The sequence below is a fragment of the Carlito syrichta genome, unplaced genomic scaffold (assembly GCF_000164805.1).
Source record: "Carlito syrichta isolate Samal-C Ts95f unplaced genomic scaffold, Tarsius_syrichta-2.0.1 Scaffold78725, whole genome shotgun sequence".
In the NCBI taxonomy this organism is placed as follows: Eukaryota; Metazoa; Chordata; class Mammalia; order Primates; family Tarsiidae; genus Carlito; species Carlito syrichta.
The window spans coordinates 34,873-62,636 of NW_007022821.1; the positions used below are offsets into that span (position 1 = coordinate 34,873).

The window sequence follows — 27,764 nt, forward strand, 5'->3', positions numbered from 1 at the left end:
AGAGCCTAGATTGATAGTAATATGAATAACAACACAAAACGCTTGGCACAGAAGGGTCTGGTAGTTTGGGTTTCAATGTTTGTATGACTAAATTTGAAAGTGCATGCTCTACTATAACACCACCTTCAATTCCAGTTTCTCAGATCTTGTTAACTATTCGTAATATGTCTGTCTTCTTATTCTATAGGTACCGAGAGTTGGATGGTTAATGGAAAAAGTTGAAGAAAGTAGATAATCAGTTTAACAAAAACTGATAAGCCATTAACTTTTATTTTAATATTAAACACAATTGTATATTAATTTGTGATGAAATTTTAATATTTTGATATAGGGTCAAGTTATTTTCTTTTGGTATAAATTTAATGGTCATCATTCATATATAAACCATGCCCATGATGGGCATTTATGATTTTCAGTTTCAATTTCTTTAAACAACACGTGAGAACTTAAAAACATATGTGATCTGAGATCTAGACATTAATATTCTTAAATATTTTTTCTAACCTTTCATGAAGGTTTTAACTAAACTTATTGTACCAGCAATTTCTAGCATCTTAACTTTATCAAGTTTTTCAAAAGTATTCATTACAGTTTTCAATGAAAAATTCTTTTAAAGCTCCTATTTTCATAGTTATATAACATTTAATTACATTATTATAGTTACCAGGTAGCTACAGCACAGAAAGGTTTAAGAATAAGTACAACTGAAGCTCAGAAAAATTTAACAATGATGAGCTTTCAATTATATACAGTTATCAGTTGATATCTTTTATGGAAGGAATGGAAAGTACTGGTTAACATAAACTACTTAAATACAAGTTTGTTAAGATAACTTCTACTGTATAACTAAATTCTTCTCTTTTTGTTCATTATAGAAACTGCTCCTAAAGACCACTCTTTTTTATTTTTTTAAACCAATAGTGTTGATTCCTTTTCTCAAGATTAAAATATAATTTTATCTCTTAGGGAACGTTTGACATGCCAAACTTCAATGCATATGAAATGTTGGAAATGTACTATTTTAAGAAGAGTGACACATTCACTAAAATTCATTTACCTTTACATTTTAGACCTTATTGGTATTAGAATGTATTCAATTTAAATTAGTCAATCCAAAGTAAAGATAGCTACATGGGTTAAAGAAAAAGAAATCAGTTAATTACTTTTGATTTAAATTAAAATAACTTATTTTCTTAAGTTTCCGAGACTATTATTAAACTTAGTTACTAAAAATAAGTAATAGAAATTCTAGAAATTTTAAAATGACAATTCATAAGTAGAACAGTACTTATAATGTATATCGTTGAGTCCGTGATTTGCGTCCAGTGCCACGTCAAGTGTTGAATATATATACAATTCTCATTTAATTTTAAAACAACCCTATGACATTTTATAATCCCCCATTCCATCTACAGAAAAGTTGAAACTGAAAACAGTAAAAGAAAAGCGAAGTTATCAGTAAAAGGCAGAGATAGAAGTCAAGTGCAAGTGTGCATGACTTCAAAGTATATGTTCTTTTCATTTATGCCATGTCTTTATAAACAGAATATAGGAATAGTTGTCCTTACCTCAAACTCTGGAGAGAATGTAAAAACAAAGGTCTCTCCAGTACCATAAAAGCCATCACTCACTTTAAATGGCTCAGATGCTAATGCACCAAAAACCTAAGAATTAAAAAAAAAAAAGGCATGTTCAATGACATGATTGTTAATTTGTTTCAATAAGCATTATCTCATCATATATGTTTAAATAAAATGGAAAAGCAGAAATCTGTTTTTTTGTCTTTTCAGAAACAGTTGTATCTAAAACTATTGTATCTTTTTGTACTTAAAAATGGAAAAACTGTGGTATCTTTTTGTACTTAAAAATGGAAAAATAATCAGTTGCTAAATAATTCACATTATTGTCAAATACAAAGTATCAGTTTCTCAATGGGGGGAAAAAAGATTTTCTCTAGTTTTGAAATCTTCTTAATGATTATAATAGTCATTAAACAGACAATGTTAAAAAGTGTTTAACACATTTCAGGAGAATTATATATACAATGAATGTACTAAAAGGATAACCTGTTGCTGTGACATTATAGCATTTAGAAAAACAAAAATCCTTCATTTACAAGTAGACATTATATTCCTTTTAAAAAGTATGTTTTGTTTTCTTCATCATCAGACAGTAAACTCCATAAGGGCTTGTGTTGGGTCTGAATTATTCTGCTCTTCAACCCAAAGGTGTTACATAGTACAAGATACACAGAAGATGGCCTAATGAGAGAATGAATGAATAAGAGACCTGATCTAGCCATTTCAATTCTCTAAGTTTCCACATCACAGGTGTGCAGAGAGTTTGACAGATGATCTTTACAGTTACTGTACCTCCTGCAACTGTATCTCTATAGCCTTAATTTTTAAAAGATTTCCTTTTATTGAAAGGCTATTTCATATATATTATAGGAAAGATACAAAATATAAATGTATAGCTCAATTTAGAATGATCACAAAGCATAGTCCCATAAGTTATTCTGACCAAGAAACAAGACTTGATTAGCACTCTAGAAGTGATCCTTTTGCCACCTCTCATCTATGGCCCCACCTCTCTAAAGGAAGGCACTATCCTGATATCATAGATTTGTTTTGGTCATTTATAAATGAAATCATAAGAAAGTTACTCTTTAGTGTGTGATTTTTAATTCAATATCATATTTGTAACACTTATCTATTCGTGTAGTAAAGTTCATTCATCTTCACTGGTGCAAATACCTTTTCTTGGGTATGTAACCTTGGGCAAGCTGATAAACCTTGTTAAGTCATAGTTAATTCATCAGTATCGAAATCATAGGGCTCTGATGATTCAATAACATTATGCATATAAAATGATTAATTAAGTGCCAAGCACATTAAAAACACACTAAAGGTGTTAGTTGTACTAATGCTTTGTTTTGTTTTAGTTAATATTGCTATCTCATATCTCACTCTCTCATTACTTGCCAATGCTGGTAAGTGATTGGTAAACTTACCATTTCAGCAACAAAACGCATCTCTCCCTTATCTGTGGTTCTGTTCTTGCTATCACCTTCACACAATTATCTTTATCAAAACTTTACTCACGCTTCAGGACAGTCAGTTTCCACCCTTTCCATGATCCTCATTCTTATCTCCCCCAAACAGATATGAGCAACTCTTATTCTAAACTCTTATTCATTCTTTCTGGGTTTGTGCTACATTTAGTGTATTCTGTTAAGCATCAGAGATATTGGTATACTTACATGTTCTACCACACTACAATCTCTTTGAAGGCAGGAACTCTTAATTATTCATACTCATATCTAACCTTTGTAACATTCGGCATTGCCTTACATGTTAAAAGAACCCCCAAATTATTGCTTAAACAACAAAATGTCCTGGTGAAATAATTTTTGTCAAAGGAATATGCTAAAAGTTACTGTTACTGTAATCTTTTCAAAGGATAAGGAGTCTATGCAGTTAGTTTTCCATACCTGCCCATCACTGTCTTTAATCACCATCAGCACTGGGGTATCTAAACCAGTCATTGTTCGATAAAGGGTCTTCAAGCTTGTGCCATGCTTTCCGGTACCATAAACAAGAGTCCATGGATAACCAATTGTTCTTGGTGGAAGATGCTTGGTAAGCTTTGACAAACAAAATGTTAGCATTTACTTGATAGCTTATTGTTCAATAATACCACACTGATGCCCATTTAATTGTACTTATAAAAAAAGTAGAATACAAAAATAACAGAACAATTTATCATTCTCAAAGATACTGAAATGCTTGGAAAATATTACACATTTCTCAGCATAAAATATTACTTGTCCATTAGGAAAAAAAAGAATCATGCCAAGTCTGACCCAGAGTATAACAGAAACAAGAAACATGGATTACTTATGCCTTTTGCACAAATTAATAAAAATACTGGATGAACTATTAGATTATTAAAGTATTTCTCAAATAATGGACTCTGAAGAAAGACTATCAGAGTTAGAAATCAAGCTTTGATATTTAGTAGCTGTGTAAACTTGAACAAGTTACTTATCTCTCTATGCTCCCAATGTTTTCACTTATTAAAAAATGTGCACAATAAGAGTGTCCAACTCCCACACCTGTTTTAATAACTATATGAGATAATACACATAGAGCAATAGCCAGCACACAAGAATAAAACAAATATTGGCTATTATAGTATCTCACCTAATTGTTATAGTTACTTTTTTTAATGTCTGCGTACCTAAATCTCCTAATACCTTCTATTAACACTAGTCGTGATATTTGGCTCACTTTTTCTTTTCTCTGAGGTGGAACAGTAGTAGCAGTAACCTTGCTGCTTCAGAAACAACTGAAATAAGGCTGTTTACTCTCATGGGTATATACCCATACTCGGAAAAGTGCACGTGTGGGCACGTCATACCTTTTCAATTTGATCTGGCAGTAGAAGTTCACTGGGATCACTTAAGTTTGGTCGAAAAGATTCAGACTCCAGGTCGGCTTTCACAGGAGCAACCTGCTTTGAATTTAAGTCTTCCCTTGTAGTAATCTAAAAAAGTCAACAGCAGCAGCAACTTAATATAAAATTGTAACATGATTTCAAAAATTTCAGCTTTTTGAGATAAAATTTTATACCTTAGATAAGGTGGATAAAGCTTTAAATTAAGATTTTATATGGCAAAGATGCCTTATCTACTATAAATGGTGTATTCAATGTGGAAAATGGTTTTATAACAATAAGCAGACATTTTCTCATCCATTACATAAGCAGTGAACAATAAACCCCCATGTTTTGTGTAAAAGGAGGTAGCTACATGTAAAAACTTTAATTTAGCCTTTGAAGAGCAAATTCAGCCAGCTAGTTAGCTTTCTGTTTGCACTATTTAAAATACAAACTATTAGTTTTTTCATGCTAAAAACAAAATTTGTCAAAAATAAGTATGAAAACTTCCTGGGTGCCAAAATTTTAATGTAAAAAAAACTGGAATTAAAACTATGACTTTTTTTATTCATTGGAGGGGGTATGTGTGTGTGTTTACTTATTTCATTGAAAAGGTTTACCATTGTTTTAAGAAAATTCTTTCATTTTCTTTTTTTACTTTCTAAACACTGAATTGTTTTTAATATAGTTGGACAAACCAATAAATCTTAAAGTTAGTTTGTTCACAAATCAACTTTTAAAATTATATCAATCTGATGCATTGAAAACAATATATGCTTTTGTTTGATGAAAATAATCTCACTGATATTCTTACAGTAATAAAAATGTTGACTGAATAAAAAAAGCTTACTACATACAATCTATTTAGTTGATGCTTACTTTTTATATAAAGTGTATAGATTAATATATAAAGCACAATAACACTAGAAAATAAAAGACATGGAACATATCTATTATTGATGAATCATTTAAATTGGAAAATATGCAGAATTCTATTGGAGCAGATAACTAAAACGCAGCAATGTTCGGTGACTGTGAAATGAAATCTTGCTAAATCATTTGTTCCATTAACAGATTTCTTACCAAACCTGAATGGCATATATTTGCAACCAATACATGTACAAGAACTGTATTGATTTTGATGAGAAGCTAAATATTAATTCTTTCACATCATCATCATGTTTTACCCTAATTTTGATGATGTGAAAGGTTAAAAATAATAAAAAAGAAAGAAATCCAAGGCAGCATTAGAAGCATTAAAAGAAAAGAAAAAATTCAGTAGGTCTAAAAAGCCATAAAAGCATATCTTATTAAAATAGAAGGAAACACAAACAGACAAAACTGAAGTGAGTTTTTAATTGAATCACGTTTTTTGTTTCTAAGAAATCACATAGATTATTTCATACAATTTAAAATAATTTATTTAGTTCTGGTGCCTAACCTAAACTAACACTATTTGAAAGTATTTCAAATGCAAACCAGGAATGCCTCAAGAACAAAACAATTCATCCCATTAAGACATTAGATTTGGGATTTATACACCTGAAATAGCCTTAAAGAAAATATTCAAGCATTACTATCCATTAAAATTTAAAAAAAATTTTCCCGTAGTACCACAGCTTTCAGATTCTGTTTAGTAAAGAGTCAATCTCAAAACCAAAGACATTCTTCCAATATTAAAATTAAATGAAAACTCCTCATCACTCAAAGAACCACACAGTATTGAGGAGAGTTCTGAAGTGACAGAAAATTCTTCAGAATACTTTTCAAATGCAAAGATGACAGAAAAGATAATCCTATAGCTCTTCAAAGCAATACCACAATTTTTAAATCAAAAAGAAATTTTCGGATGGGTTTAGTGTTGCAGTCAAAACAAATCCTTAAAAATTTAAGATTTGCCCTGACAAAGGACACTAAAAATGGAATATTTAATCTCTGAAGGGGTTTAAACTACTGAAGGGGGCACCTGGAGACGTCTGCAGAGTGTGCGCAGTTCTTCAGTATTTAGAGCATCGATCCTGCGGTGATACTCAGCCACTGACACTACCTGAATATGGAGACAGGAAGACAATAATTCCACTGACAGTTGAAAAAAAAAATAGCAAAAAGAAAAAAAAAATGAAAAAAAAAGGATAAATTAAAATGGGAAAAGAGAACTGTGATCAGGATTTCTTTCCCCACTCAATACTGAAAATCCAAGAGATTTATATATCAAAGTGAAATACATATTAAATGAGTTTTATCACTACATCTACTAGTTGACAAGGTAAGGTTTATTTTATGAACTCCTTCATATAGATTCAATTTATTTAGTACACAAATTGTTTTTTGAATACAGAAAACACTATTTAAAACATAATGTGATTTGATAACATCAACAATAACATCTAAAATCCAAATGATCTTGTAATGAGTTTACAAAGAAAGTGGTAGTTTCAACTATCCCCCTCCAAATCAGATGAGCTCAAATATATCCTAATGGTCATGATGAAAGCATTTCTTCTAGCAAAGGCGACAAACAATCCCATCTGTATCAGAAAACAGAGAGAGGAGAGGGGTAAAAAAAAGAAATGAAGTACATTTTAAAAACCAAGAAAATTTGCCCTAGAAAGTAGAAAATTAGATTTTCAAAAGCATGTCTAATCAATAGTACCTTCTTAGGCATGTCTGCTTTAGTCTTTTGAAATGACTTTTCCCCCTATTTATCTGTGGTTTGCACTATAGCAGTTACTTGTGACTAAAACTTCCTACATGTTAACTTCCTAAAGAAAGACTATTTAAGACTAGTCTCTTAAATAGTGCTGAATTTGAAAGCCATATACAACAAAAAAACACTATCACAGAAAATCCACACAAATAGACACGTTTCCTCAGGTCAACACAGTAAGTACAGTTTTTTCAGATCAAGACATAATTCTAAAAACAGTTACCACAATACACTGGCTCTAGTGGTGTCACAAACATGTGCTGATTCTCTGAGACATGACTAATTTCACTTATGATCAGTCAGAACAGACTATGTGTAGAGACTCTGACCAGAAAATGCAGTTAAACCAATTTGCCCATAATGAGTTTAGACTTCTAATTTAGGTCTTAAAAGGCTTTGTTCTAAGTAGTCACACTAGTACAAGGGTGGGTTTGGAAGATGCTGGGCATTACTAGGGGAAGGAGGAAGGAAGAAGGGAGGGAGGTGAGTGGCAACACAATGGGTACCTGGTCCACTACTAAGAGGAGAGAGGGACAGCTAGAAGCCCAAACTTCACCTGCATGCAGCCTACTTATGCAGCAAATGCTCACTTGTACCCCACAACTCTAAAATAATATAAAATCAAATAAAAAATAAATAAAATAAAAGGCTTTGTTCTAGCCAACAAAAAGAATTGACTACCAGCAAACATCAAGGAAACTATGAAAAGCTACATAAATTTATTGAAAGTTATGAAATACATGAGAAAAGAAAAAAATCATGACTTTGCTTTTTTTTTATGGTCAGCAAAAAAGATCTCTACAAAATATTTAATGGCCAATTATGCTTTTCTTTCTTCCATGGCCTTCAATCTAATCAAGAGTCTTCTAGACAAGAATTCTCAAATCATAAGACTTATCTACTCCTCTGCAGTCCTTCTATTCCTCCAATTAACACTGATCTTACACCAATTAAAAAAAAAAACTTTTTTTTTTTACTATATTAAACATGCTTCCTAGATGGAAATAATATTACAATATGCTCACAAAAGGGATCCATTATAATTTAATTGTATGAGGATCACTGAGAGTAGGAGCTACTAATGAGAACAATAAACTGCCATTATAACTCAAAGCTTATAACATTTGATAAAGTAATAGTTTCTCTAATGTCAACAAACTACCTTTGTCATCTATATATATCTTTAATTGTATTCTTTTCTAGGACTCATATACTCACTGATTCTTTAACCCTAAATATTTACTTATGTCCTGATGAGTGAAGATGCAGAAGACTATCAAAAACAAAGTCTATAAATTAATACAAAATAAGATTTGAACTTGAGTACAGAAATATACTTCATTTTCTCAAAATTAATTAGTCATAGTAATTTTTATACTCTTGGTAGAGTATACTTTACCCAAAAGAGTCAACCTAAGTAAAAAAAAAAAAAAAAAAAAAAGGATACATTTCTCTAAAATATCCCAATACACTGCCACTTAGTAGGGGTGCAGTTGAGGAAACTAAGACCTTTAACAAAGGACCCTCACACAAAGAAAGTATTTTTTGTAAGTGTTTATTTTCATAAATAAGATAAGAATAGGATTAAATCCATCCATCACTATTACAGATAGACTAACAACGTCAAAACAACAATAAAACAGAGTAGAGAAAATCCATAGAAGCTTTCTATCTCATGAATAAGAAGAATATGTTTACCCTCTATCTTTTTTCTTTTTTTTTTTTTGAGTTGGAGTCTGACTCGGTCGCCCAGATTGGAGTGCAGTGGCTGCTCCCGGGCACTGCAGCCTCGACATGCTGGGCTCCAGCGATCCTTCCGCGTCAGCCTTCCGAGTAGCCGGAATTACAGGCGCACGCTACCATGCCTGGCTGATTTTTTGATTTATTGTAGAGATGAGGTCTCACTGCCCAGGTAGGTCTCGAACCCACGGGCTCAGGCAATCCACTCACCTCAGCCTCCCAAAGGCATGGGATTACAGGCTGAGCCACCAAGCCTGGCTTGTTTACCCTCTATACATAAAGAACAATGCCTTGAGTTTAATAGTCCTTCTTCCAGAATGTTCCAGTGTTTCTACTGTTATTAACCCAATACAAGCCTAAATTTTCCCTTCTTCAACTGTCTTGTATACTAACAAAAGTTGGCAGTTATATATTAAGGTACCATTTTTTACTACATTCTTTGTAAAGGAAGATGCAATAGAAAGAAGAATACTACATACTCTATGTCATTTATACTTACTTTGATATCCAAAAATATATCAAAGGAGGAAAAATAAGTCTAAACTGTTGTAGGAACAAAAAAAGCATATAACAGCATACTCGAAGTCACATAACCTTTTGTTCTACTACATCCCATCATATATAACAGTTTTTATAACAAAATAAGACCTGGATGTTAAACTCTGCCCCACTCTGCTTTAATTAAAACTAGTGCTTTCAATCAGAGGCAACAGTACATCAAAAAGATAGTCAACCCTTTATGATCAAGTGGATTTCATTCTATGGATGCAAGGATGGTTCAATAACCACAAATCAATATAAATGTGATTTAAAACAAAAACTACATAATCACTTCAACACATGCAGAAAAGGAATCTAAATGATTGTATCTCTAGAAAACCCTACATACTCCTCTAAGAAACCCCTAGACCTAATAAACAACTTCAGTAAAGTTTCAGAATACAAAATCCAACATCCAAAAAATCAGTAGCATTGCTATACAGCAGTAACACTCAAGTCAAGAACCAAATGAAGAGAACTCAATCTCATATATGACAGCTACCTCCTCCCTAACAAAAAAATACATAGGAATACATTTAACCACAGAGGTGAATGATCTCTCTACAAGGAGAATTACAAAACACTAATGAAAGATATTGTAGACAACAGAATCAAATGGAAGAACAACTTATGCCTGTGGATCAGAAGAACCAATATCATTAAAAAAGATCATACTGCCGGGCTCGGTGGCTCAGCCTGTAATCCTGTGCTTTGGGAGGCTGAGGTGAGTGGATTGTCTGAGCCGATGGGTTTGAGACCCTCCTGGGCAACTTGGAGAGACCTCATCTCTACAATAAAATAAAAAAATTAGTCGGGCGTGGTAGCATGTGCCTGTAGTTCCAGTTACTCGGAAGGTTGAGGCACAAGGATCGCCGGAGACCAGCAGGTGGAGGTTGCGGTGGCCGGGAGTGGCCACTGCACTACAGTCTGGGCGACACAGTGAGACTCCGACTCAAAAAAAAAAAAGACCATACTGCCCAATGCAATCTATAGATTCAACACAATCCCTATCAAAATACCATCAATTTTCACAAATAAGAAAAACAATCCTAATGTTTATATGAAACCAGAAAAGAGCCTGAATAAAGTAAAGCAATTCTAAGTAAAAAGAACAAAAGCAGAAGCATCACATTGCCTGATTTCAAATCATACCGCAAGGCTTTAGTAACTAAAACAGCATGATACTGATACAAGAATAAACAGACAGATCAATGGAACAGAATAGAGAAGTCAGAAATAAAACAACATACTACAACCAACAGATCTTCAACACAACTGACAAAAATAAACAATGAGGGTAGGACACCCTACTCAATAAATGGTGCTGGAGAAAATTAGCTAGCCATGTGCAAAAGATGAAACTGAACCCCTACCTCTCACTATATATAAAAATTAACTCAAGATGGATTAAAGACTGAAATATAAGACCTGAGATTATTAAAATCTTAGAAGAAAACCAAAACTCTTCTGGACATCAGCCTAAACAAAGAATTTACAATGAAGATCCCAAAAGCAAAGGTAACAAAAACAAAAATAGACAAATGGGACTTAAACTAGAAAGCTTCTGCACAGCAAAAAATAAAAATAAAATAATAATAAACAGAACAGACAGAAATGGGAAAAAATATTGCAAATTTTATCTTAGACAAAGGACTAATATCCAGAATGTACAAGGAACTCAAAAACTCGACACAAAGGAAACAATCCCGTCAAAAAGTCAGCAGGGAACATAAAAACATTTCTCAAAAGAAGATACAGAGAAAGGCAATAAATTAAAAAGTAGCTGGGCGTGGTAGCGCACGCCTGTAGTTCCAGCTACTTGGAAGGCTGAGGCGGAAGGATCGCCAGAGCAGCAGGTTGAGGCTGCGGTGCCCGGGAGCGGCCACTGCACTCCAGTCTGGGCGACAGAGTGAGACTCCAACTCAAAAAAAAAAAAAAGAAAAAAGAAAAAAGAAAAAAAAGAATAAGTATAACTGTTAAAAAAAAAACAACCAACAAGTCAAATACAGCAGATAGAAATAGGTGATAGTGAATTAGAAGACACTGCTTAAAAGTATCTAAAATACATTACTAAGAATAAGGAAATGAAAAATGTAAAAGAAGTTAGGAAACTTGGAGAATAATAAGATATCTATTCCAATCAGGTCCCAGCAAAAAGAAAAGAAAGTATTGTAAGAGATAATACCTGAGAATTTTCCAGAATTGATAAAAAGACAAAAATCTATAGATTCAAAAAGCATACTGTAACCTAAAGAAGAAACACACACATAATACTCTATAGTAAAACTTCACGATACTGAAAGAAAAGTCCTTAAAAGTAACCAGTGAGAAAAGTCAAGTTATCTATAAAATAACCTCAATTAGCCTGAAAACAGACTTCCCAATAGGAAGGACAACATCCTTAATTCAAACCCTCAAATTCTTACTTAAGCAAATATAAACTCATGCTGAAAAATGATCTAAATGCAAGATCACAAAATGTAATCCACTATGACACAATGACAGAAAATAATGGTCAACCTAGAATTGTTTATTCAAAAGAAATTATTTTACAAGGAGTAAGAAATAAAGATAAACAGAAGCTGAGAGTGCTAATCATCAAGAAGTTTTCACAGGAGAAATTTCTTTTTTTTTTACATTGAAAAATATAGTTTATTTAGAAAGGAGAGAGAGAGAGAGAGAGAGAAGTGAGTGCGCGCGCAATTGATCCACCTCCCCAAAATAGGAGAGGTGGCCAAAGCTACGAAAACATGGTGTGGTCATACTAAATGAACACGTGGCCCGGTCAGTGTGTAACAAAGCAATAGTCAGAAATTTATTAGAATGTATTTCAGAAAGAAAAAAAAATGATCGCCCAAAATAGTCTGACATGCAAGAAGGTATAGAAAACAATTAAAATAATAAATTGTATCCAAAACTAAACACTGTCTGAATAAAATTAAAAAGTGTAATTTGTGATGTAATAAAAATACAACAGAGTACAACAGCATGTAACTAGGCATAGACCTGATGGGCATTAATGTGTATAACAGGGGTCCCCAATCTCCAGGCCGCAGATCAGTACCGGTCCAGGCCTGTTAGGAACTGGGGCCACAAAGCAGGAGGTGAACAGCGGGCAAGGAGAGGCTGTATGCTGTCAGATCAGCCGCAGCATTAGATTCTCATATAAGTGCAAATCCTATCAAGAACTGTGCAAGCAATGGATCTAGGTTGCATACTCCTTATGAGAATCTAAGGCCTGATGATTCTCACGTCCCGCCTCACCATCCAGGGAAAAACTGTCTTCCATAAAATTGGTCCCCGATCCCAAAAGGGTTGGGGATTGCTGGTGTATAAGGTTCTTTTGTTGCTGTTGTTCAGGAGAGATTGAGATATTTATTAACTTCAGACTTTATACAGAGCAAAATTTCAGAGGATTCCACTAAGAGAATAGATATACAAGTTTAGGGCAATCTAAATAATGATTTTAAAAAGGTCAGTACTAATCCATACCCTCCTTACTGGGGTTGTCAGAGGAGGCTGGAGAGGGAGAAAATTTGATGTATAAGAGATGGTTCAGCAGATCCTTAGAAGAGCAGATGTATTAAAAGAGAAGTGTTACAACACATGATTTTTGTATTAAACAGTAGGCAGTGGGGAGGCGAGAGAGGAGGGAGAAGGGGAGCCCTATACTAAAAAAAAAAAAAAAAAAAAAAAGATGTATTGTACATTCTGGGCAACTACCAAGAAAAGCTTTAAAGTAAGTATCATTGATATGCTAAAAGAGGTAAGAATGGAATCAAACTAAATCTGAAGCAAAAAAAAAAGAAGGAAATAAAATTAGAGCAGAACACAATGACATTAAAAAAAGAACATCAATAGAGAAAAATCAACAAAATTAAAAGCCAATTTTTTAAAAAGGTCAACAAAATAGATAACCCTCTACCTCTAACCAGGCTCAATTTTAGAAAGGGGAACAAATAAACTATATTAGAAAGGAAGAGGGATCATGATTATTGATCCCTTGGGCATGAAAAATAATAACAAAGAAATATTATAAACGCTATAGCCATAAATTTAATAACCTAGATGAAACAGACCAGTTCCTTAAAAGACACAACCCACCAATGATCACACAAGAAGAAACAGATAACCTAATTAGGCCTATATTACTTTAAAAATTTGATAAATAATTCCAAAGCAGAAAGTACCAGGTCCAGATGGATTCACCGATAAATATTACCAAACATTTGAGGAGGAAATTATACAAATTTTCCACAATCTCTTTGAAAACACAGGAGCAGAAGGAATACCTCCTAACTCATTGAGACCAGCACTCTCTTAACAATACATCAAATAAAAAACATTAAAGAAAGGAAAACTAGAGACCATTATCTCTCATGAGCATACATGCAAAAATTATCAGCAAAATGTTACCAAACTGAATCAAGCAATGTATATAAAGAATTATACACAACAACCAAGTGAGATTTATTTCAGGTATGCAAGACTAATTCAACTTTTGAAAGTCAGTTGATCAACAGGCAAAAGAAGAAAAATCAAATTATCTTATCAACAAATATAGAAAAAGTTCTAGTCAAAATTCAACAGCATGATAAAAACACTCAGGAACCTAAGAATAAAGGGTCACTCCCTCAACTTGATAAAGAACATGTTACCAAAATAAATCCTACAGTTAACATCACAGGTAATGGCAAAAAACAAAACCCTTTCCTATTAAGATTGGGAACAAGGTAAGGATGTCTTCTATTACCAATTCTATCCAATAACTTGCAGAAAGTCCTAGCTAATGCAATAAGACAAGGAAAGAAAATAAAAGGTATACAGATAGGAAGGAGAAAAATACAACTGTCTTTGTTAGAAGATGGCATAACTATTGATATGGAAAATCCCAAAGAATAACCAAAACATCACTGCAATTAATAAGTGACCCTAGCAGGCTTTCAGAGTGCAAAGCTAATATACAAAAGTCAATTGTTTTTTTATATATCAGCGATGAAAAATTGGAATTTTAAATTAAAAACCAATACCATTTATAATAGCACCAGGTAAATGATATACTTAGGTATAAGGATCTACAAAAAGCAAAGTGCAAAATTATGATAAAGAAAACAAAGATTTAAATAAATGACAACATAGTCCATGTTCATAGATAGGAAGAGTCCATATAGTCAAGTTTCTTTCCAACTTGATGTATAGTTTCAACACAATTTCAATCAAAATCCTACCAAGGTATTTTGCAGATATAAGCAAACTTACTATAAAGTTTATAACAAAAGTTTATATGGAAAGACCAAGAATAGCCAAAACAATGAAGAAAAAGAACAGCTGGTACAGTGACTCATGCCTATAATTTCAGCATTTTGGGAGGCAGAGGTGAGAGGATTGCTTGAGCCCAGGGGTTCAAGATCAGCCTGGGCATCTTGGTGAGAACTTGTCTCTACAACAGAAAAAGGAAAAAAAAAAAGCCTGGTGTGGTAGCTCATGTCTGTATTTCCAGCTACTTTGAAGGCTGAGAAAGAAGGATCACCTGAGCCCAGCAGGTCGAGGCTCTGGTAGCCATGATCATGCTCCTGCACTCTAGACTGGGGGATTAAAAAAAAAAAAAAAAAAAAAAGATAAAGAAAAAGAACAAAGTTGGAGGATTAACACTACTCAACTTTAAGACTTACTGGAAAGTTAAAGTAATCAAGACAGCATGGTATTGGCAAAATAACAAATCAATGATACAGAATAGAGCACTCAGAAATAGTCCCACACAAATATGGTCAACTGAATTCTAACAAAGGATCAAAGATAACTTAGTAGAGAAAGAATGGTCTTTTCCCCAAGTGTTGGTGGAACAAGTGGGCATCCACATGTTAAAAAGTCAATCTAGATAAAGTCCACATGCTTTTTATAAAAATTTACTCAAAGTGAACCACAGACTCAAATGGAAAACACAAAACTATAAAAATCCTAAAAAATGAAATAGAACAAAACTCTAGGAAGCCTTCAGTGTGAGGATGTATTTTTAGATAAAATATCACGAACATAATCCATGGAAGAGAAATTAATAAATTGGATGTAATTAAATTTATACTTCTGCTCTGTGAGTGACATTGTCAAGGAATGAAAAGGCAAGCTACAGACTGGGAGAAAAATATCTGCAACATATATAAATGATAAAGGACTGTCATCCAAAATATATGAAGAGTTTTGTTTTTGTTTTTTAAGAAAGCAGGATTTATTAAGAGGACAGAAAAGCTCCCGCAGTGGGAGAGGACCCAAAGGAGTTACCCTATATGAAGAACTCTTAAATGTAACCCCCAAATTAAACAATCCAACAAAAACATGAACAAATGCCAGTATAGACAGCATAGTGAGACCTCATCTCTACAAAAAAAAGAAAATTGGCTGGGCGTCGTGGCACATGCCTAAAGTCCCAGATACTCAAGAGGCTGAGGCAGAAGGATTGTCTGAGACCAGGAGGTCAAAGCTGTGGTAAGCTGTGATTGTGCCATTGCACTCCAGCCTGGGCGACAGACAGAGTTAGACTCTGACTCAATAAATTAAATAAATAAATAAATAAAATAAAAAATGAGCAGAATGAAACCCTCACCAAAGAATGAATGCAAATGGAAGATAAGAATATACAAAGATGTTCACTTGAAAATGCAAATTAAAACAAGAATGACATACCACTACACATATATTAGAATGGCTAAAATCCAAGCCGGGTTCAGTGGCTCAGCCTGTAATCCCGCGCTTGGGGAGGCTGACGTGAGTGGATTGCCTGAGCCCGCAGGTTCAAGACTCATCTGGGCAACTTGGTGAGACCTCATCTCTACAATAAAAATCAAAAAATTAGCTGGGCTTGGTAGTGCGCGCCTGTAGTTCCAGCTACTTGGAAGGCTGAGGCGGAAGGATTGCCGGAGCCCAGCAGGTCGACGCTGCAGTGGCCGAAAGCGGCCACTGCACTGGTCTAGGCGACAGAGTGAGACTCCCACTCAAAAAAAAAAAAAAAAAAAGGAAATGGCTAAAATCCATAGCACTGACTACAGCAAAGTGGAGCAATTGGAGCTACGAATCATTGCTGGTAAAATGCAAAATGGCACAGCCACTTTGAAAAACAGGTTGCAGTTTCTTATAAAACTAAACATACTCTTACAATATGACTGAGCAATTGTGTTCCTTAGTATTTTCCCATATGTGTTGAAAAAACTTACATCCACACAAAATCTACATGCAAAAATTTGTAACAGTTTTTAAAAAAATAAGTGTCAAAAGGCAGAAGCAAGCATGAAGTCCTTCAGTAGGTGAATGTATAAACAAAATGATACAACCATACTATACCACATTATCCAGCAATGAAAAGAAATAAGCTGTCAAGCCCAAAAAAAAGAATTTTAAATGTATATTGCTAAGTGAAAAAAGTCAATATGGAAAGGCTACACATGATTATGATTCCAAATATGTGACACTTGGGAGAAGACAAAACTACAGAAACAGTAAAAAAAATTGGTGCGTGCCAGATGTTCATTGGAAGGGAATGAGGGATGCATAGGAATAACACAGGGAATTTTTAGGACAGTGAAATTATACTGTGTGATCCTGTAACTGTAGATACATGGCATTACATACATGTCAAAACCCAAAGAATATACAACACAAAGAATGAACCCTAATTTAAATTATGGACTAAAAATGTATTAATATTAGTTTATAAACTGTGACGAATGTACCATACTATACACTCTACAATATGAACTGTAAGAAATGTACCATATGTGAATAATGGGGGAAAGAGGGTAAAACAAGGGAACTCTCTATGCTTTCCATGTGATTACTATAATAAACATAAAACACTTCTAAAAAATAAAACCTATTAATTTTTGTAAATAGGCGGAGGAATGATAGACTACAAATTCAGGGAGGCAGTTACTAATTTGGGGGAGACATGAGATGAGATAAAGAAAGAAAACATAGGCAGATGCAACTGCATTAGTAATGTTCTAGTTCTTCCACTGGGTAGGGGTTTCACAAATAATCATTTTATTATTATGCCTCATAACTTGCATATATAATAGATATACTTTTCAACTACTGAGTCAAATAAAGAAAAAAAACTCTACATGGAATGTATGTGGATCCTCTAGCTGTGACTAGAGATTACATGTTTTATTTATCATAAGGCATACATAAGTACTAGTTAATAAATATCCTGTGAACATCTACTAAAAGTAGGCAGCATAATATAGCAGAAAGAATACTGGCTTTCTGCTACACTGGTTTTATAATGGTTTTCAGACCTCTACCTTAATTCTCATTCTGATTTTAATAGCTTTTTGAACTTAAGCAACCTCATTTAATCTCTCCATTTCTAGTTTTTCAGATGGAGATATTAGTGCTTTAAGCCTGTTATGAGGAATAAATATTATGTATATGGCATGCATAAAATGGATTCTGGTATACTAAATATATGAAATAAATAACTCCCCTCCCCGTGTCATATTCTGAAGATTTTTGAGAGGGAGTATAGTAGAGTTTAAGGGCATGGGGGAGCCAGAATGCCTAGATTCAAACACCAGTTCTAACACTGGTTGTAGAATGACTGCAACATGCCTTTGTTTCTTCATTTGTAAAATGTGAAGATTAAATAAGCGAACTCATGTTACGTGTTTAGAATAATACTTGGTATACAGTGTCAATAGAAGTAATTATTTTTATCATTATTGTAATTATCATTTCAAATTGAGGTCACCAGTAATATTTTTACATTTAAAAGAGCTCTTTTTAAAATTCTACATGTGGGATAAATTTTGTACGGATGTAAATAAGTCATTATAGGAGACTTACTCCTGTGTTTTCATATATGCAAGCCTAAATATTTTTAAAAATCTGTCTTTTCATATAAGAAGAAGGCCTAAATTTGAAAATAGTGACAAAATTAGTGAACAATTGACAGAAATAATAAAACAATGTTGCTATTTAATGATCTGTAACTCTAATCTGATTAAAACTAAATCCTTATTATAAAATGCGTTTATAACTTTTAAACAAATTACAATTTATTGACACACTAAAAAGGTAGCAAATAACACATGGGTATATCAAATATATGAATAGCTTCAAGTAAATAAATAATTAGAGACTGTCAGAATATACTGTAAAGTGGTCTTAACAAAAGATAAGAGAAGTTAAGTACACTTGGATCACATACATAGTTCTCACTGAAGCGAATTGGCAACAGGTTAGCTTTGTGTTTGGAGTGTATTTTATTTATTAGTTATTAGTTAATGTTTTTGAAATTTAACTCACTTATAAAATGAAAATAATCTGTCTGGCTAACATATAGGGTTACTATAAGGTCAAATGCGATACTATATACACAGGTGCTTAGAAAATTGTCAAAATTTACAAAAATATGTGGCCATATTCTTACTACCTCTATGAGAGGGTTTATCACTGGGAAGTAGGTCTATAGATACAACTACTAATTTGCTGGGTAAAGACATGAAAAATTCTAAAAAACTAACAAAATACAAAGTAAAAAAAAAACCACGAAATTTCATTTGTTCTGAGGTACCGGTTACTCTCTTAGAAGAATCATTTTCTATTTTCTGTTTTAAAGCAGGAGTCTGTTGTCAGGCAAAAACTTATAGGGAATCTCAATCTACAAAACAGGCAAAAGAACTGCTGTTCTTGTTATGCCAATTATCCTAGGATATCCACTTTAAAGCAAGGACAACAGTTAGAAAATTGAAACATGAACTCTCCTACACATCAAAACACATCATATTTTAGAAAAACTTCAAAGTCATCCTGGTGAAGTAAAGTATGTGGTAGGGTCAAGCTATCTCTGTATTCTATGACAATTTAGTTCAGTGATCACTTGAGGCCTTAGTTTCCTCATCTTTAAAATAGGAAGTAAGTCTCTACTAAACTTTCAAGGTTACTGTGCAAGCTTAATAAAATATATATTATAATTTATATATAAACTACATGTATGGACATGTAGTTGATGACCAGGGAGAAGAATGCTCACTCAGGCAAAAGATAAAATATCTGACAAAAATGACACAGCCTCCTGTGAGAATGAACAAGAACTGGGAGTGTAATAAGTGATGCACATTTGGTTGAGATTCCAAACATCCACAATTTGTTTTGCCTGTATTTGTAATAAGCTGGAAGTCATAGCAAACTGAGAATAAGTGTGTATTCAAGCTGCAAATCAAATTTTCAAAAATATGAATACCTCCACTGTACTTGGTTTTTTAAAAAAAAGCTGTGTTAATGGACTAATCTGGTAAATTTAATCACAAATTTTAAAAATCCAATCATTTGAAGCTCCTAAACCCCTCTGTGCTGATGTAACATACAAAAACTTGAAATTATAATAAAAATAACACTTACTGAAATCATTTTAAAATTTTGACATGCTAAACATTTAAGAGAGGCAATCCTGATTTTAAGAACTTTCTAGCCTTACTGAAATCATCTACAATTACAGTCAAAATAACATTAACATTCATAAAGCAAAATATAACCCTGAATTATCAAAGAGAGAGCAATTGGCAATACAATTTATAACAAACTATGTACACATATTTACACAGAAAAAGAACTAGAATTCTTAAAATTGTTTGGTTGAAATTTTCCTTAACTACAATATATTTTAAAGTTTTACAACTGGTAGCACTGTCTGAAAACTTTTTCAAAAAATTGCTAAAATTATATCCTTAAATAAGTTATTATAAAAAATCTACTTTGAGATCTTGTCAATAAAATTAATCTATCTGTGCTATTCAGTTTATATTTAGGCAAGAACACTTTCCTACAAAGTTAATCTTAAATAAAAACTGTAAGGCAGCAATTAAAATTTGGTGTCTTCCTGTTGATGTAGAATAGAAAAATCAAAACACTTATACAAAACAAAATTACAGTGCCTTAGTAATTTCCCCTTTTGAAGTTGTTTACAATGAACAGAAATAAAGGTATGCAATTCTATAATTTTGTATTCTATAAATATTTTCTATGCTTATACTTTTAGATATTGTATAATTGTGCATAATGTCACATAAAAGACTAGTATATCTAGAAACTGAAATAACTGATTTACCAGAGTGTATTTATGATTAATTGGCTGATGTCTTCTCCCTTTTTTCCCATACCAGAGACGAGACATTTCCTTTCCAGGGCAAATTAAGTTACACCAAATCATGTAAGAACTGTTTTCAAAAGCATTCTTCCTCTGTCAAAGATAAATTTCTAGCACCAGAGCCCTACTACAGTGACAAAACAGTTTGCTAGAGACAAAGATTTGACTGACAAGGCAGAGAGCTAATCACTAAGAAGTATCCACTGCTAGGACAGTCCTGAGTGGAGACCGTAAAGCTGGGGAGGGAAAAGAGAATTTCCCATGCTTAAGTTTGGTTGCACTGTGCCCAAATGTGCAAAGAAAGGGCTCAAAAGTTTAAAGACACAGAGCCTGTATTTCCAAACACCAGTACACTAACAAATATACTAAAAGTGCTTTTAGTATATTTGGTACTAAAATTTACTAAATGGAATAAATACCATTTCCAGAGTCCCTCCAAAAATATACAAATAATTTTTAACATTTTGTTTGCTTGTACAGTCATAAAATTCTTTATTTACAGCTAAGAATTCTATAAATTTTCATCTTTTATGTGAATTTTTAAGGCAATAAGACATACTTTGAGGACCCTCAGACCTTCAAATTTAATAGAATGACTATATAAATAAATCCTACACGAATATTCAAAGCAACCTAAAAAATTTCTTTGCTTTTTACACAATCTGTTTTTAAACTGCATTTTTGAGCATCTAATTTCCTGAAAAGCTACTTACATTCACTATGCTTACATATATTTCACCAATCAATGGTATACCAAATATAACCAAAGTGGTGATTTTTTTAAAGATTAAAGTAAAGCACAAATATACACAAACTACATATATATAACCTAAAATTATCTAGAACTCAATTTAAATTAGAATATCAATATCATGATGACACATTTGAAAATTTCTTCCATTTTAACATAAACCTGCTCCTTCCACTTTGTGGTGCATGCACACAATGCCATGTCTTCATACAAACAGCATCGTTCTAACTCACAAAATTGCACCCCACCACTACTCCCATATTTTCCACATTCTAGCACGTGCATGCATAGAGTACAGCACACCCCACAGTGAACACCCTGTCTCTGCCACATACCAACCATATCCCCTATGCATCCCATTAAGCTCCACCACATCTACCCTAAACTCTCTCTCCCACAGTCCCTCACAGGCATTACCACCATCACCACCATCCTGGCCTTAGGGTTCCCCTATACACAGAACACATTGTAGGCACACTCCATTCCCTCATCACATACTCCTCCTACACAACCACCAAATTATACAATTTGGTGGTAGTGTTGTGCGAATGCCATCTTGAAAGCCTGTCATAATTCCCAGTCAGATATTTAAAAATGAAAAATGTAAGTTCCGAAATTAGGTTTAAATGAGATATTCAAGGCAAAACAAAAAAAACAAGCATAGCACAGCTTAGTCTGCTGGTTACCTACTCTGTATCCAGCCTGTACCTCCTTCCTAATGCATTCTTGATTTTACTCAGGTGTCCTTCCAGCCATGTGTTTTTGAGGAGGCTGGCTTCCATCCCTGGACAGATGGGTCCCTATAGAATTAAACTAGTGGACCTCAAGTTTTAGGCTGCATTAGCATCACCTGGAGTGTTTGTTAAAACACAGCCTCCAAAATCGATTTCCAATTAAACAGACTGAAAAAGGGTCTGAGAATTTGCACTTCTAACAAATTTCCAGGTGCTGCTGTTTCTGATGGTCTAGGAATCACACTTCAACAAGTTTGAGCTACTTTGAATGTGGTTTTATATTTCTCAGTCATCCTAATTTATAAACATAGTAGCTGGTGAATAAAAAATGAGCTCAGTAAGTCTCCTTTTTGCCCTTTCTTTTTATGTAGTATTTAGAAAACGTTGCTAAGTTATTTAACTTTGCCTAGACATCCCAGAGTTTGAAGCAGACATCAATTTGTAGTGTAAAGTGAAAGGATATAAAATGACGTGCTTTTAAAAACACTTTTAAAAACCGAGATACCACTTAACTGCAGTCAGGATGGCTATCATCAATAACTCAGAAAACAACAGATGCTGGAGAGGATGCAGAGAAAACTTTTACACTGTTGATGGGAGTGTACACTAGTACAATCTCTGTGGAAAACAGTTTGGCGATTACTAAAAGATCTAAAAATCAACTTCCATACGACCCCGCAATCCCCCTTCTGGGAATATACCCAGAGGAACTCAAATCACTCTATAAAAAAGATGTCTGCACATGTATGTTTATTGCAGCATTGTTCACAATAGCAAAAACATGGAACCAACTGTGCGCCCATCGAAAGAGGACTGGATTTTTTAAAAAGTGGTACATATATATGATGGAATAGTACAGTGCCATAAAGAACAAAATTATGAACTTTGCAGCAACCTGGATGGACTTAGAGTCTACAATACTGAGTGATCTATTACAGAAACAAAGAACTGAGTACCAGGTGCTCTTACTCATAAGCAGATCTTGAACAATTACTATAATACTATAAGAAAGGAACTGGCAATAGTGGGAAACTGCTGGGAGGGAGAACATACCTCAACAACAAGGGTACCTGCATAATGCCCATTTGTATACCTAACCCTGAACTGTACTCCACATTAAAAAGAAAAAACAGTTTACAGGTTGAACATAACATGTTCTCATAATCCAAAAATTCAATTTAATAGTCATTTTCCTTTACATTATTAGGATTTAAATTATTACATTACCTTATATCGGTTCCTATTTGAGTTGGGAGTAGTCTACTAGAAGCTATAATATACAGTCTACCCTACTCAATATTTAAGGTAATATTTAAAAAGTAATTTTCATATTTAAATTCATAAACGATTCCATCATCCATACATTCTATTTCTTCTCACAATTTATATTAAATAACATTTTCAACTTTTAATGGAAATGCTATAACTTTGGGTTAGCAATTCAGGGAGAAAAATGTAAACAAAGAAAGCAAAGCACTAGCTCAAAATTCTCCTGAGGTAGATAGTATCTTTAGTATAACATAATCAATAGTCAAAAGTAGTCAAAATACATCATTTTAGGCATAAATCCTGAGTGCAAAAGAAAATATAATAATAGGCTAGAATTTTCATTTGTAATTATGCAGGTAATAGAGAAATGCTGTTATATGTCACGTAACGATGGAGATATGTTCTGAGAAATGTGTCTGGGCAATTTCATCATTGTGCTAACATCATAGAGTGTACTTACACACACGTAAATAGTATAGACTACCACACACTCAGGCTGTACAGTATAGCCTATTGCTCCTAGGCTATAAACTTGTATAGCATATTACTGTACTGAATACTGTAGGCAACTGTAACACAATGATAAGTATTTGTATATCTAAATGTATTTAAACATAGAAAGGATTATGTGCTGTGCTACGATGTTACAAAGTCACTACTAAGAGATAAGAATTTTTCAGGTCTGTTATAATCTTGGGGGGCCTCCACAATGTTATTAAGCAGGACATGACTGTATTATATAAACAGTTTGTATTGACTTATGAATGCTAATTAAGTTTTTAATCCTTCTGATTCCTACCTTTTTTTGGATTTATTAAATTTCTTCTGGAGTTTTGATTTGTTATATTATTTGATTATTTGACCAATATTAAAGAAATATTCTTGTAAAAGCTGTCTTTATCTGAGAAATACATCATTGTTTTAGGCATAAATCAATTCTATGCAGATTTTGCTGTCTAGGCTGAGAAGGGATCAGGACGGTTTTGTTTGTTTTATACATTGACTCAATTTTAATTTTGTATTACTTTTATGTTAATAATAACAAAAAGCATGTTTTAATAAACTAAATACCAGAATACTCATTACCTTTCAGTTTAGTTAATAAGATATTAACCAAGCAACAGAATTTCCCTGATATGCTGGTTCTTAGAAGTTGCAGCAATAACCACTGCTGCAGAAGTCTTCAGGGAATCCTAATGAATGATCCTGGCAATAACTCTACTTAACAAAACCTATGAAAACAGAACTGACTCCATAAGACAACCACCAGAGTAGTGAAAAACTAAATCCACCAACGACATAATATGATAAACATTATGGTTTAAAATGTTAAGATTAGGTTAAATATTTTAAATGTATTTAATTAAAATGGAGAACACTAGAAATTAAAGTAAAAAATGGAAAGATGTAGTTAAAAGAAACTAAGCCAAAAGATAGATTCTAAAATATTCTGAATAACGCTAAAAGGGTTTAGGTAATAGACAGTCAACATATTTACATTTATACTTAAATGAGCAACCTAGGTTTTGATTAGTTTATTGAGAAAACATGAGTAATATCATGCACCTAAAAGAAAATAAGTTGTTAGAAATAAACAAGCAAAATGTCTTTTTATCACTACATTGGCAAGGTGAGAAATAAGAGGTAAACCACAGCAATTTTCTTAGAATGCTAAATATTTTATGAAAAACACCGTAGGGACTTCTGGCAAGATGGCGACGGGGCAGCCTGGTCTATGAAACCCTCTGCAAAGGAGAATGCAGAGGGTCTCTGGCTCTCTCCATGGGGGCTGCGGATCCCAACGTAAGCAGCCTGCTCTTCACATAGAGCTGGGCCGTCACCACCGCTGGGGCATTGCAGTGGTCTGGACAGCCACTGCAGCCGCAGACACAGCAGCCAACACGCCGCCGCGGACTCCATGGAGGCCGTAGTGCATCGCGGCACCTGTGCCTGAGGCAATCCACAACTTCAGTCCTTGAAGCCCCTGCAGGCAAGATCTGCTGAGATCGCTGCCACCTCTGCTGCCACCGTGACGTCCTACCTGCCGTGGGTCTCCTCCCATGTGCCCTGAAGCAGGCTCCCATCTCGGGCCTCTGCCCAACTCCTGTGCGTCTCGCCCAATCTGGGGCGAGTAGCTGAGATAGCACCACCTGATGGCGATTCAAGGTAACAACACCGAAACAGGAGAAACAAGCTTGAAAAACAGACACAGGTCAGATTTGAGTGGTGAACTGAGGATGACCTGAATTGTCCTTCACAGCAGGCCAGGGGCAACTGACCTTAACTGCGAACTAATTTACCAGCTTGAAAAGACAGCTAGAAATCAGAACGGAAAGGACAATGAACTTAAACAAAAAGTCTCAGAGTGTGCTCAATTGGTTCTGTTAGTTTAATGACTTAATTCTATTCCTACTGTTTTGTTCCTTTTTTTTCTTTTCCTCTTCCTTTTCTTCTCTTTTTTGCTCTCTATAAACCATATCTTTGTATAGAGAAGCAGCACACCAATAAGGTGGTTAGTTAGCTTGTATGTTAGCATCATTGCATGTATTATTTTTTTTTTGTATGGGAGTTGGTTAGTCTGTAGCGGTGGTCTATTGTTTTTATCCGTTTTAGTTTAGGTGTCTCTCTCCATTTGTTGGTACACTTGTCTGTTTCCCCCCCTTACTCCTCTCTCTCTCCACCCTCCTCTTCCCTCCACTGTCTGCTCCATTTTCTTCCCTCTACTAACCATATTTTATTTCAGGGAGTAAACCTACAGCTCCACTGCATGAACAGATTCCAAGACAGTGGGAAGTGGGTTTCAGATTATCCATACACCTGTCGGTGAATAACAGGACCTGCAGATACATTTTGAGTCACAGATCCCCCCCTTAAGTAAATCTCAAAACTGCAAAAAGGAACACCCCCAACATACAGTGCAATTCCAGAATTGAACAAAGTAAGAGGGCATACATAAAGAATAGGAGATTGAACAAACAGAAGTAAAAGCAATCCCTCTATCCCTGAATAACAGAATTAAAGAAGACGGTGATGTGGAGGGAAGGAAAAAGTAGGGAGAGGGGAAAAAACTGCACAAATGAAGAAAAACGAAAAGGAGAAAATAGGTCTCACAGACTCCTGGTAGATCAGACACTGAGAAAACAGATTCCGGAACACAAACAATGAAGAGCCCCCAGAATGACTGGTCACATGCAACAAACCCAGACATCAAGACATTAATAGAGAAAATTAAAAAAATTGAGGAGACAAGAGGAAAATAGGAAGGGGCTGATGTCAGAAATAACAGCAGTAAAGAATACTGTGATGAAAATAAATAACAAACTAATAAACATGGAAAGCAGAATTAGCCAAGCAGAAGAAAGATTCTCAGAGGTCGAAGACCAAAACACAGAACTAACTCAAACTGTCAAAAGCATAGAGAAGAAGCTCAAAAAGACAGAACAAAACCTTCAAGAGATGAATGATCACTTCAAGAGACTGAACCTAAGAGTAATTGGCCTTCCGGAGGCAGAGAGAGAAACAGAGGCCACGCTGGAACAAACATTTCATGAAATCATACAAGAAAACTTCCCTCATCTCATCAAAGATGAAAAAATTCAAACACAAGAGATTCAGAGAACCCCTGCAAGACAACAAATGAGAAGACCAACTCCCAGACATATAATAATTTGCCTAAACAAACTAGGCATAAAAGAAAAAATCCTAAAGGTTGCAAGAAAAAAAGGTAAGACTACGTACCAGGGAAGACTAATTAGAATAGCAGCAGATTTATCTACAGAAACCCTCCAGGCTAGGAGAGCTTGGAGCCCTATCTTTAAAGTTCTAAAAGATAAACAATTTCAACCGAGAATAACCTACCCAGTCAAGCTAAGCTTCATCAGTGACAGAGAATTTAAATCTCTTCCAGATATCCAATCCCTAAGAACCTACGCTGCCACAAGACCACCTCTACAAGAAAGACTTAAGAAAGTATTGAATACAGAAGAAAAGGAAAAAAGACCAACAATGTTCTTCACAAGAGTACAGGCAAAAGATTAAAAACACACATGATCCAATTCTAAAACCAAGAGAAAGACAACACACAAACAGGAAGAACAGCAACTCTGTAAGAACATTATAACAGGGATCAACTCTCACATTTCAATAATGAGTTTGAATGTGAATGGACTAAATGCACCACTGAAAAGACATAGAATGGCAAAATGTATAAAATATCACCAGGCAACAATCTATTGCCTTCAAGAGACTCACCTCACTAGAAAGGAAACTCACAGATTCAAAGTAAGAGGATGGGAAACAAATTTTCAGGTGAATGGAACACAAAAGAAAGGTGGAGTCGCAATCTTAATCTCAGACAAAACACCTTTTAAGCTATCAAAAATAAAAAAGATACAGAAGGCCACTACATAATGATAAAAGGTTCAATCCTTCAACAAGAAATAT

General features: G+C 34.1%; 1 protein-coding gene across 6 annotated transcripts in view; it reads right to left on the bottom strand.

Moving 5' to 3' along the window:
* Positions 1-27,764, bottom strand: part of OXR1 (oxidation resistance 1) — a 411,904-nt gene that overhangs the window by 8,746 nt on the left and 375,394 nt on the right. For 2 of the 6 annotated variants that reach the window (XM_008054356.1, XM_021710493.1), the window contains exons 11-14: positions 6,407-6,487; positions 4,423-4,548; positions 3,494-3,646; positions 1,569-1,664 (exon numbers count right to left, since the gene is read on the bottom strand). In XM_008054356.1, the coding sequence (XP_008052547.1) occupies positions 1,569-1,664; positions 3,494-3,646; positions 4,423-4,548; positions 6,407-6,487 (456 nt within the window). Of the gene's footprint in view, positions 1-1,568; positions 1,665-3,493; positions 3,647-4,422; positions 4,549-6,406; positions 6,488-20,528; positions 20,827-27,764 lie in introns of those variants that run through there. The other 4 variants (XM_008054364.1, XM_021710495.1, XM_008054376.2 and 1 more) reach the window with 3 other exon arrangements.